This window comes from Salarias fasciatus, chromosome 9 (genome assembly GCF_902148845.1).
Source record: "Salarias fasciatus chromosome 9, fSalaFa1.1, whole genome shotgun sequence".
Classification (NCBI taxonomy): Eukaryota; Metazoa; Chordata; class Actinopteri; order Blenniiformes; family Blenniidae; genus Salarias; species Salarias fasciatus.
In genome coordinates this window covers 25,502,808-25,514,788 of record NC_043753.1, presented here as the reverse complement: position 1 = coordinate 25,514,788, position 11,981 = coordinate 25,502,808, and the positions used below count along the sequence as shown (strand labels likewise).

General features: G+C 51.8%; 1 protein-coding gene and 1 non-coding gene across 2 annotated transcripts; one reads left to right on the top strand and one right to left on the bottom strand.

Moving 5' to 3' along the window:
- Nucleotides 1–3,813: 3,813 nt before the first annotated feature.
- On the top strand, nt 3,814–3,885 carry trnag-ucc (transfer RNA glycine (anticodon UCC)). Its single transcript has one exon. It is a non-coding gene; the product is annotated as a tRNA-Gly (tRNA).
- A 2,569-nt stretch (nt 3,886–6,454) lies between these two features.
- On the bottom strand, nt 6,455–11,961 carry map3k8 (mitogen-activated protein kinase kinase kinase 8). Its single transcript, XM_030099965.1, has 8 exons — nt 11,810–11,961; nt 11,030–11,404; nt 10,767–10,937; nt 9,789–10,050; nt 9,162–9,268; nt 8,399–8,551; nt 7,478–7,724; nt 6,455–7,377 (listed from the first exon to the last, which is right to left on the bottom strand). The coding sequence occupies exons 2-8, from the start codon at nt 11,375–11,377 to the stop codon at nt 7,253–7,255; spliced, it is 1,413 nt and encodes a 470-aa protein (XP_029955825.1). The 5' UTR covers nt 11,378–11,404; nt 11,810–11,961; the 3' UTR covers nt 6,455–7,252.
- Nucleotides 11,962–11,981: the final 20 nt, after the last annotated feature.

The window sequence follows — 11,981 nt, the reverse complement described above, 5'->3', positions numbered from 1 at the left end:
AGAGATATGAAAGCATCACTTACTTTTCTCTAAATGTTATGCTTTTCTTTGTTTGAGGTAAAATGCTATTAAGCTAGCTGACAGCAAGGAGATTAAAATCTCAGAGTTCCACCAGGGAGGAGGGCAGCAGGATGGTGAGGGAGGTGAACCTGTTGATGTGGTTTTTTTTTGTTGTTTTTTCCCCCATAGCACATCAGTGTTTGGGATGAAAAACAAATAATGATGTTAATAATAATAATAATGATATGTGCTCCTCCAATAGACTTAAACATAGGCATGGGCAACATGGGCAACGTCACACGGTATCATAAAGAGTGTAAACTATGCATGAAGACTTTATTGCTAAAATGGAACGTAACAAGGCGTACTTCATCAGACAGAATTGACCTTTGATCCTCTTCACCCACCTCATGGTCTTCAGTGTCACTCTCCATCGAATCCTCCTCCTCGCCGTCCTCGGAGCTGCCAGGTTCAGCGCTGCAGCCATGTTGCCTCCATTGTCAGTGAGGACGGTTAGTTTGTGTTGTATTCCCCAGTCCTCTGTGCATCGCTCCGTGGAAGTGTTTTTGGGTGAGGGATCTGCTCAGGTCTCAGTATGTGCTGTGCCTTGTTCTCCTCAGTGCACAAATAACATGCACTAATAGCCAGAAATGATGCCGTGAGTCCCGCTTTGGTCCAAATGTCTAGACCACTTGTTACTCTACGAACTCTGGCACGTCTCTCTTTAAATATTAGTTTTTTGTCATTGTAAAGCTTTTCGATCGAGTTGTTGGCTGTTGTTCTCTCAGGTATGGTCAGCCTCTTGTTGAAGGCCTCAGGAAGACCCGAGCGCTCTGGAATGCTCTCCGGCAGACTGTTCCTGCCCGTCCGGCTCATGACAGAAGTCTGAGTTCTGCTCTTCGAACCAGGCTTCACTTCAGGACATGTGGTCTCTGGGATCCACATGAGGAGAAAAGAGGGGACAGAATTCATTCTGTAAAGAGGAATCTCAAATAAAACCTACTGGTGAATCCAGAACACACATTTTTTTATTTATTTTTTTTAAATGAAATATACAGTTGAATACACACAAAATAAAACATTTATCAATGTGACATTTAAAATTATGGGATGTATACAAAAGAACTACCTTATTATGCGTTATGCACTCATTTTCCCAAAAATACTACTGTGTTCAGAACATAATAGCCTAGACCAGAAAATAAACCAACAACATCATCTTAATTGCTAATTCGCCACATGCCTGATGGTGTACTGTGTCCTGAGAACATGACTGACCCGTTTACCATGTAGAAACTCTGATCTGGAGCTAACGTCATGAAGAACACACGGCGAGAAGCTAGCCATGCTGTCTGTTATCGTAAATAAGCTGGCTGAACAGACACTCGTGCAGCGATGCAGGTGCTGCGCTGCTCATTTAGATTTATTAAGAAAAAAGTAACCAGTCTGAAAAGCCACGTTTCTTCCCGTATGATTCTGCAGTGGATAAAACGCACAGCTGCTGTCCTTACAGAAGTGGTTTTACTCACTACAGTTTAACACAAATAAATTGAACAAAGCTAACTTTAGCATAAAACTAGCTTCAAGCTAATTCATGGTGTTCTAGAAAACTTTACTAGAGATTTGTCACAGTCGTCATGGGACATTAATTAAAGCTGGCAAATGCACACACGGGACGCTAACAGGACTTTGTAACGTTAACTTACTGCATGAAGTGCAGCATGACGAGCCTCTAACTGCCTCTTGGTCGTGTTCTTACCACCCAGTTTGCAGCCACATTTCACACCTCCGTCTCCCACTACGAGGCATTCTGCTTTATCTTCTGCGGGATTATGATTAAAATATGTCCTAAAATCACTGCTCCTCCCGACAAGCCCCGGAGCCAGAGCAGGACTGCTGATGGGCGTGGTCAAACCAGAAAGCTCACCAGAGAACCTGGCTAACATTTAACTCAACCTTTAAAATGTGCTCTTACCAACCCAGAAACCCTGGGACTGTCTCCAGACAGTCCAGGCCGGATCAACCCTGCCAGGTCCTTCAGAAATATCCGCAGAATAAACCAGGTGAACCTCGACGGGTAGAGATGGATCTCTCCACCGATCAGATCCTGGTCATTTAGTTTAGAGGGACAAAGGAGGCAGAAATAGGGTTTTTCAGTTTAAAGGGCTGAACTGTTTTGTGGAAAAGGAGCGAGAGCTCCCTCTAGTGGTCAGAGCGGGAATCAGCCCCTCAGCGGCTGCTGGTCCAGGACCGTCCCTGTTACTGAACCCCTGAGGGGGTGAGTTGAGGGACAGAGGGACGTCTGTGTCTGTCTTCCAGTGTCTGTGTTTGTGTAAAATGAAGCCCTTTTTATGAAGGACAGAAACTACTATAAGTAAAGATAAATACAGAAATATAAAAATGGCCTTTAAATACATTTATATGCAGATAAAAGATCATTTTTTGAATGAAAATAACCAATAAAATGTGACTTAAAAAATACATTTATTTTTTTAATTTTCACTTCAATTTATTTTTTTATTTGGTGATTTTTAAAAATCCTTTCTTCATTAATGTTCAGCCTGAGGCTGTCACCTCTGGGTTTACGTGGCGTCCGGGATGTATGCGGTGGAGGATCTCTCTGGTGGAGCTGCAGTGCCGAGGGGGCGTCAGTCTGTCTGGATGCTGTGCCGTGAGAGGTGCTGGACAGACAGTGTGTGTGTCTCTACACCCCAGCCAGGACCAGGACCAGGACAGACCAGGTGGGCCCTCAGGCAAGGCCCAGTGCCCTGAGTGCCTGTCCCTCAACCATGAGCGCCACACAGATCGTACCGGCTTGAACGGCTGACGTCAGGTGTTGTGGAACCAGGACACCCTGAAGAGACCGGCTGCCGTCTGGTCTTTAACTTTGTTTTTGCCACGATTTAGGAAAGTTTGACCTTGGTTTTGTTTGGTTTTATTGCATCTAGAAGAATGCTACGATGTGCTAGCTGACTTAGCGTTGAGCTCCCTCCAGGCTGCTGTGTGTGGAAACACTGAAGCTCCCTGTTTTAGCGCTTCCAGGTACCCTGTGCCAGAGGCGCTGTCTGCTGCTGTTCAGTGCCATGGTGCTTTATACTGGGAGCCTCTGTGTGCTGGTTGTATTCTTGATGGTTTATTGGAAAGAAAAGCCACTATAGGGTCGACGTGTCATGTAGAGAGAGCCTGATGGGTAATTCCTCACTGCAGCAGGGGCATGACAGGCTGCTGGATGCGAGGAAACACTCCTGCTGCTGTTGTTCCTCAGCATTAGCACAGAGCTGCTAACCGCTAATGAAGGAACCCCACCCAGAGTGAGGGTGGAGCTCTCTTTAGATAACCTGGGTCTGGTTCTGCAGGTTCTCCTCCTCCGGGTCTGGTTCTGGAGGGTTCTCCTCCTCTGGGTCTGGTTCTGGAGGGTTCTCCTCCTCTGGGCCTGGTTCTGCAGGTTCTCCTCCTCTGGGTCTGGTTCTGGAGGGTTCTCCTCCTCTGGGTCTGGTTCTGCAGGGTTCTCCTCCTCTGGGGCTGGTTCTGCAGGTGGAGCAGCTGGTTTCTCTCGGCAGCAGGGACTGTGTGGAGTTTGACAGAGTCAATAAAGCGACCTGATGTTGGGAGTGTCCAGGGTCACGGGGGTCAGGGGTCACAGGGGTCGGGGGTCAGTGGGCAGCAGCCTGCACTGGACTGGTTGATTCGGTCAGTCGGGAGCAGAGAGGAATTCCTCCTCTGGACTCTCACTGCTCCTCCTCTGCTCCTCCCTCCAGCTTCTCTCCGCCTCCTCTCTGCTGCTGAGGTGGCAGTTATGCTGCAGTGTGCTCAGCGATGGTGGTATAGTGGTAAGCATAGCTGCCTTCCAAGCAGTTGACCCGGGTTCGATTCCCGGCCATCGCAGTGCTGTGCCTCTTTTCTGGTTTTGCCTCGTTCTCTGCTTGACTGGAGGAATGTTGAGTCCGCCGTGAGCTGTGTGTTCCAGCCGACAGCCACGACAGTCTGAGGCCTGATTACACCGACCTCCATCCATCCATCCATCCATCCATCATCTAACCCGCTCCGCCTCCTCTGGGTCTCGGGGGCTGTGGATAGAACCAGGATCCCCAACCCACTGTGATACCGGCACATCTGAACGGCTCCCTGAGGAGTTCCAGCACTGGAACCCGGGGACGGCCCGGGATGTGGGGTAATGTTTCTTCCTGCACTTCTGATACGTCTGTGTCAAATGCAGTTTTCAAACTGAAAAAACCCAGTTACACTAACTTATAACTTCACATTAAAGGAATTTAACCCCATTCAACTTTCTTTTTGAATAAGAAAACACAGTGGACAAATCGTAGAAAGCCATCTGAGCTTCATTAAAGGCATCAGAGGCCTGTCAGTCACACTGTTACCATGGCAACAGTCAGCTGTAGAGGTGAGCTCATTTGTGATTGGCTGGAGGCAGAAAAGAGGCGGGTCTTGTGATGACTGGCTCAGCATAACCTCACCGAGGCGCAGTAGAGAAGCTCCTGGGGATTGGTTGATGTTGTTTCCTCAGAAGTGTGTCAGCTAAAGATGCTTGGTCGTCATGGAAACATGATGCTCAGACTCAGACCGAGGTGATGGACTGCAGACGCTCTCAGCTCATCTCATCGATCTGTTCAGCCACACATGCAGATGAAGCAGTGCGGCGCAGTCCTGATCAAACACCCTCCCCTGGAAGAAACCACCTTTCTGCTGGAGAGGACGCCTCGTCGCATTCCTGGGCGGGCCTGGGTGAAAGTAACTCAAAAGTAATGAGAAAGCCTTGCGGAGCATTGCAGTTCAGAGTCAGTAATATTGTAATGTAACTTATTACTTTCAAATGACAGTAACTAATAATATATATCACATTTTAGAAGTAACTTACTGTTAGCCAAGTTTTAATCACTGAGACAATCTGAAGCGTCCCGACACTCAGCTGCTTCTTAAAATACTTTTGAAACCGAACATGAACATTTCAGGCGCTTGTGTTTTTAAAAAGTGCTGCTTTTGAAATTAATGAGAAAAAAAACTCTTTCAAAGAACAGAGTCTGACCAAAGTGGTGTTGGAGGCTTTAGTGGAAGCAGAGGATGGAGAGGCTCCACTTCCCTCCTCAACACAGAATCAGGAGTCCAACATGTTCTTTTTGATTCATTTTAAGTGTCTCACTTCAGTCCAAACGGTTTTATTTGGCTGCTTTCCCTCCTGCAGTGTATTAACGCTCCTGCACCGTGTTCTCACTGTAGACATGTCTGGAATGTTCCTGATGCTCTTCTCCAGTGCCAGCGGCGCTGTGTGCTTACCACACATCAGCTGTTTGAACTGGAGTCTCCTTCTACGGCTGGGAACCGGACTTTACCGGACGCCTCCCGTCCTGCTCACTGGTCCTGGCAGAATAAAGACCTGAATCTCTTGGTGAGTTTCTGGTGTGTTACACACCAACATCTGTGGAAATCTGAGACAATATCTGAGATGATTCCAAACAGCTGAGTTACTTCCAGCACTGCCGGGTCTGAAGAGCTTTGACAAAAACAAGATCACATCATCAGCAAACTAAGAGATCTTATGATCAGTGAGTAGATTTCCAGCTCTGTCATTAAACTCCTGTTTGACTTCAAACTGCTCTGAAGCTTGATTGTTTCTCACACTCCACCCTTAAGAGCAGTAATTCCTCTTCAGCTTCAGGATCACTTTTTTCATAAACTTTATTTTAGGGATATTTTGTTTTCCAAGTGCAGTTTTTCCTGCCTTGCTGTTTTTAGATTTATAACCTGTGGAACTAATCATGTGTCCTCTGAGAAAACCTTTACAGGTGTTTTGTACACACTGGTGTTTGGTCAAAACATTCATCGAACCATTTAAGCTGAAACGCCAGCGAGGTGGGTCAGCTTCCCGATACACAATATGTTACACACACTACACGCTCTGGTAAGAAATGCTTTACATTATTGGCTAAAAACTGCAATCAAATGCTAAATAACAACATTTTAAACATGCAGTTCAAAATGTGATCAATTGCAATGTTAAAAATGAATCTTTTGACAGCCTCAATGTATATATTAGAGTCGTCAGAAGATAATCATTTTTAATCTGGTGAGAATTGGTGGCAGGAAGTTTTCTGTGTTTGCTGGAGTTTTTAATAACTGTTTAATAACTTTGATAACTAATTAGGAAAGCTTTTCAAATACTTGTGGAAATATGGTGTACTTTGAAACTATGTTATGACAGAAAACTGCCAACGGGAGCATCAGAGGACACACATGGGGCTCAGTGATGCTGAGGCAGTGCTCTGTTTGACCACCAGGTGTCAGTGTTGGTTTGAAGAGGCTCTTGGTGCTGTGCTGATCCTCAGAGCAGGAAACAGCCTCCCCAGGTGAGAGAGTGATGTTGGTGGTTACTGTGTGAACTGGCAGTCAGGGTGGGAAACATTCACACACGCACACACACACACACACACACACACACACACACACACAGACGCCTGGACATTTGCATGTTTTATTCCACACTGACACAGTGACTCCGCTCCAGGTGACGGAGGCAGCAGACCATCTCACTGGATGTACTCGAACCAGGGGCGTCCCACGGACACTGGCTGCATCGCCCAGGGCAGCTCTGATCATTATTATTACTATTATTATTGTTATTATTCCACAGGAATCAACAGGAGGACGTCCACAGAGGACGACGTACCGATGTGTGCAGATGCTCACATGCATGAATACATTCAGCGATTCGACAGCTTCCAGGAGAAACGAACATTCAGAACGCTGCAGTACCTGGAGTAAAGTAGGAACGTTTCAGAGACGGGAGGAGGAGCGACGCTCCGGCCCGTCTCCACCACACCACAGTGTGTTCTTCATCTGTTTGTTCATGTGTGTTTCCAGCTCCTCTGAGAACCGACGCCCGAGACGCAGCCAGGCTTCGGCCTGCGGAGCAAACGGAGCTTCTGTTTCTGAACCGCCGTCCAGCAGCGTTCAGGAAGAGCTTAGAGTCTGCAGAAAAACTAAACCTCCACTCCTCAGCTCTCTGGGCTGACGTGACTCAACTCGTCACGTCTGCAAACAAAACGTCCTCCGAAGTCCCGCCGGCGCCCGGCAGCCTGGGCGTGGTGAACGGGTCCCGCCGGCGCCCGGCAGCCTGGGCGTGGTGAACGGGTCCCGCCGGCGCCCGGCAGCCTGGGCGTGGTGAACGGGTCCCGCCGGCGCCCGGCAGCCTGGGCGTGGTGAACGGGTCCCGCCGGCCTGGCGGCGTGGGACGGCGTTAGCCGTACTCGGAGGCCGGAGGTCCCGCCACCAGCTTGCAGTGACCCGACAGGGCCCCGAGGTCAAGGTAGAGCGAGCCCTTCCTCCTCAGGTGGCCCGAGTCCTCAGAGTACAGCGAGGATTCTGCAGGGGAGAGGAAGTCTGATTACAGTGAAGCCTTGCTCAAGGGCACACACACCCAGTGATGCTACATGCTACGGGTTCCGGGCCGCTGGGTGCTCACCCTGGGTGGTGTCGGGGTGGAGGCTCTGCTGGCGCAGCAGGGTGTGGTTGGCCTCCTCCAGGGCGGAGTCCAGGCTCCAGCAGCGCGGCTGCTCGTCCCTGGACGGGTTGACGGCCTCGTCCTTCAGCAGCTCGGACGCCGAGCCCCTCAGCGCCGGGTTCCTGTCCAGGGCCCGCTCCAGGAAGGAGCGCATGGCCGGGCTGCAGTCCTCCGCCACGTCCTCCAGGGGCGGCGCCTGCTTGTAGATCTGTCAGGACACAAACACACTTGGTTTCAGCCGCCGCCGGCAGTCAGAAACAAAGCCAGTTTTGGTAAAAGGGAACAGAAACAGCTGAGTGACATGAACTTCTCCAATCACGCAGTTTCACGTGAAAGTGACTCACCGTCCGAATCACGGTTTAAAAACAGAAACCCGACTTCTCACAAGCCAGAAGTCACGTAGAGGAACATGTTTCGGCTGAAGTAGGCCACCGCTCACAAGCGGGAGCTGCGCTCCGTTATCTGGAGCTAATCTAGACCGAGAGACGACCACAACAAGCTGACGGAGAACTGAAAACACAACATGACCACGATTTCCTCCAGAGCCTCCTGACTCTGTCCAGACTCTCCCGGTCCTGGTCCTAGCCCTGGTCCCTGTCCAGATTCTCCTGGACTTGGTAGTTTTAGAGGTGACATCACCATTCTGCATTGTTAATCTTTAGAGTGTATTGATCTCCGTGGTTTCAGTCCTAAAACCAACAACAGCACCAACTAGTGGGCCAGCATGAGAACTCCAGGGTTTTCAGGATGTTTCCTGACATGCAGCATTACTGTGTTTTCACAGGGTGTCTGTGTGAATGGAGCTTGAACCTCTGGTTGTTTCCCCTCAGTGTGGGTTATGTGATCCGGTCACAGCGGCGAGCGGGGCGGAGCAGGACTCACTATGTAGAGGTAGGACGGGTAGGCGGTGCGGGGGTATCTCCGGACCCAGGGCGGGCTGCCGGTCTGCATGTGGATGATGGTGGTGCCCAGGCTGTAGATGTCCGTCTTGGTGTTGTGACCCCGACACAGGACCAGCTCCGGGCTCATGTACATCTGCAGGCAGAAGAGGAAACAGTGTGAGGCTCGCTCGCCCTCACAGCGAGAGGAGGGGAACAGGAAACGGCCTCGCTGCAGCAGAAGGGGCTTTCTGCATGCAAACACCAAGCCGGCGCTCAAACCCACGCCCGGCGGCGAGGAGGCCCGGCGGGGCAGAAGTGTGCCGTCCTCCAGAGCGAGGGGTGAACGTGCTGGCGGGGCTAATCTCTGTGGAAATTCCAGTTTCCTCTCCGCCCTGCTGTCGGCCTGGCCGGTCCGCCGCTCTCAGGCCTGATTATTACCACAGGGCGTCCGGCCCGGGGACTTCCCACAAGCCCGGGCCGTGAGACGTCCAACGTGCACAAACAAAGCAGCGCACGAACAGGGACAACAGCGAGGCCTGTGAAGAGTCACCCGCACCAATCCAGAGAGTTCTCTGAGTTCTCATTACAGTCAGAACCTAAACTACCATCAGCAGCTGCAGGGTCAGCGGCGCCGCGCTCACATCCTGCCAATCGCAACGGTTCTGGGAGAAGACGAGGCGAGTGCTGACAAGTAGCGGGACTGATTGGTTAAAATCCCCGGGGAGTCAGGCTCTCTGGGTGCAGCGGAGACTCGGGTATCTCACCTCGGTTCCTCGCAGGTCTCTGGGAATGTAAACGTCCTCCGTCATCTGCACCGTCAGGCCGAAGTCCACCAGCACCGCCTTGTCCGACATCAGGACGATGTTACTGGCTGAGGGGGGAAGCAGACGGCGGGCCGTGAGCCGTGAGCGTGCGATCAGTCGTTCTGGTTGTCTTTCAGCTCTCGGCTTTTCAAACACGCTCTGCTCGATAATTTGAGGGCAGACACTGTGAAGCAGGTCGACCACTTCTGAAAACCTCGGCCAGGTATAATTACAGCGGGGGTGGGGTGGGGGTGGGGGAGGGGAGGGGGGGGTCGCTGAGAGGCCAGCTGGAATTTCCAGACCGCAGACAGAAGCCTTTGATCCCTGCAGCGCTGCTGCGGTTTAACCAACAGCAAACGCCACAGATCCAGCCTCAGCCCCGCCCTCAGCTCCGCCTGAGCCCCGCCCCTCCCCCACTGGAACCCCACGACAGAGGAGATCCCGTCAGCGTCGGCACACGGTGAACTCTACTCGTTTGGGCCGATTCACTTCCTGCACCGCAGTCTTTCACAACACCTAACTGCCTGCGGCTCGACTCTGACGTGACGCTAATGGCGTCCTGAGCAGTGTGGGCGTGGCGTCTCGTACGTTTGACGTCGTGGTGGATGACGCTGTGCGAGTGCAGGTACTCCAGGGCGCGCAGGACCTGCTTGGTCACCCAGATGATCTCGAACTCCCTCATGGGGCCGCAGCTGTCCAGCTTCTCCAGGACGGAGCCGCCCTCGCCGGCCTCCATGAACAGGTGGACGTTCTGGTCCCAGAGCAGCGCGCCGTACAGCTCGGCGATGTTCTCGTGGCGGAAGCGGGCCTGGAACTCCACGTCGGCCGCCTTGAAGTTCTCCAGGGGGATCTGGGTCGAGAGGGGAAAGGGGCTGAGATTGAAAAGGTCCACCTGTGTTATTTTAGACGTTTGACAGAGGAGCTCTCAGTGCGGTGCTGGAATGTGTTTTCAGCGGGTTTATACGGGACCGTTGGGGATTCAGCTTTAGCGTCATTATTTACATGTGGGTGCCGTGCTTCCTGTCTCTCTGCAAAAACACGGATGAGTGTGTTTACCAGGATGACACACTGTTTGCTGAAGAGGTGACTGTTCTTCAGTGTGTTCAGGAGCCGTTTCCCGTAAAGGTGTCCAGCGTACCAGAGAGTGCAACTCACTCTGTCAACAGGCTGCGACGCCACACACACACACACACACACACACACACACACACACACACACACACACACACACACACACACACACACACACACACACACACACACACACACACCAGGAAACGGCTCCTTCCACATTCTGTCAATATTTTCCGTGCAGGGAGGTGAGCCTGTTGTGTAAACGCTGCGTTCTTGTGAGCTGCAGATGGATTTCCAGTCTTTGGCTAACCTCTGGCTGTTTGGTAACTCCGTTAGAGAACGGTTCTTCTTTTAAAGAGCACCGTTCCGCTTTTACGTCAAGGAAACACAGCAAAGGTCGCGCTGACATCAGCGGCCCGGGGCAGGCCGGGGAGCGCTCGGCACCTGGTGTCGAGTTTCTGAGAATTCCAGCGGTTGCTCGGGGAGACTCACCAGCTTGCAGGCCATTCTCTTCCTGGTGCTGGTGTCCTGGGCCAGGTGGACTTTCCCAAACGAGCCTTTGGGCACGAGGCCGGAGCCGGGGTTCTTGTAGGTCAGCTTCCACGGAAACAGGAGCACGTCCGAGCTGATCTGGTAGCGGCCCTTCTTCACAGCCATGAACGTCTGCAGGGAAGCAGAGTCAGTGAAGCGTCTGCCGAGGGCCCCGGGGGCCCCGGGGGCCCCGGAGACCCCGGGGGCCCCGGAGGCAGCCTCACCTTGTTGAGCAGGACTCCCATCTCCTGGGCCCGGTGCTGCAGCGCCGCCGTCTGCAGGCTGGACAGCAGGTTAACGAAGGACAGGAGCTCCGTCACCGTCCCGTACCGAACCCCCCCGGCCTCGTAGTCCTTCTCCTCGCCCCCGAACCCCACCGTGTCCCCCGCCTCCTCGTTCTCGTCCATGTCCTCCTGGGAGAGACCTTCCTCCTCTTCTTCTTCGAATGACAGCCCCCCCTCTCCCTCCTCTTCCTCCTCCAGCCGGTACAGAGTCTCAGCAGCGTTGATGATGTCCTCTACGTTCATGTGAGCCAGCAGCAGTTCCAGTCCCGGGTCATACTTGTATTCCATCTTGACGCTGGCCTTGTCCTTCTGGAGCTGGAATCAAACATGAGGGAGGCTTCAGGTTAGAGAGCTGTGGACACCGAGACGCTCCACCAGCCAGGGGAGGAGCTTCAACACAACTGTTTTCCAAGTAGAAGGAAGGGAGTTTTTACTGTGAAACCGGGAAGCCCCCCCCCCCCCCCCCCACAGGACAGCTCAGGACTGCTTTTCTCAGCTAAAAAACCTGCTGATCGTCTATTTGTGGATGGGAAAGCAGCTCATCAGGAGGAATTAGAGGCTGTTAAATGGAATTAAGTCGTTGATCCTCTGAGCCAAACAATGTAAATTACTTATTTAGCAAAAGATCCATCCAGAAATAGTTAGACAGAGAACGTGCTTCCATTTAGTGGAAAACATGTTGTTACGAAGCAGAAACAGACACGTGAAGGCAGTACTTACAGCGAAGTGGTGCCGAGGCTAGCTGTGTCTCTTCATGGTACGACTTCTGAATCACACTGAGTGTACTGTGTTCTGTGTGTGCTCACAGAGAGTAAACACAGGAGGAAGTGGAGGAGGAGGAGGAGGAGGAGGCTTTCGTACCACTCCGTCACTTTCGTTTTCCATTTCCCTT

Excerpts from the sequence above, each read along its gene's own strand:
- map3k8 (XM_030099965.1), bottom strand. The coding sequence starts at position 11,377 with ATGGAATACAAGTATGACCCGGGACTGGAACTGCTGCTGGCTCACATG. Across the intron at positions 10,938-11,029 it reads TGGGAGTCCTGCTCAACAAG|ACGTTCATGGCTGTGAAGAA; the intron begins GTGAGGCTGCCT and ends GCTTCCCTGCAG. Across the intron at positions 8,552-9,161 it reads GAGACCTGCGAGGAACCGAG|ATGTACATGAGCCCGGAGCT; the intron begins GTGAGATACCCG and ends TTCTGCCTGCAG.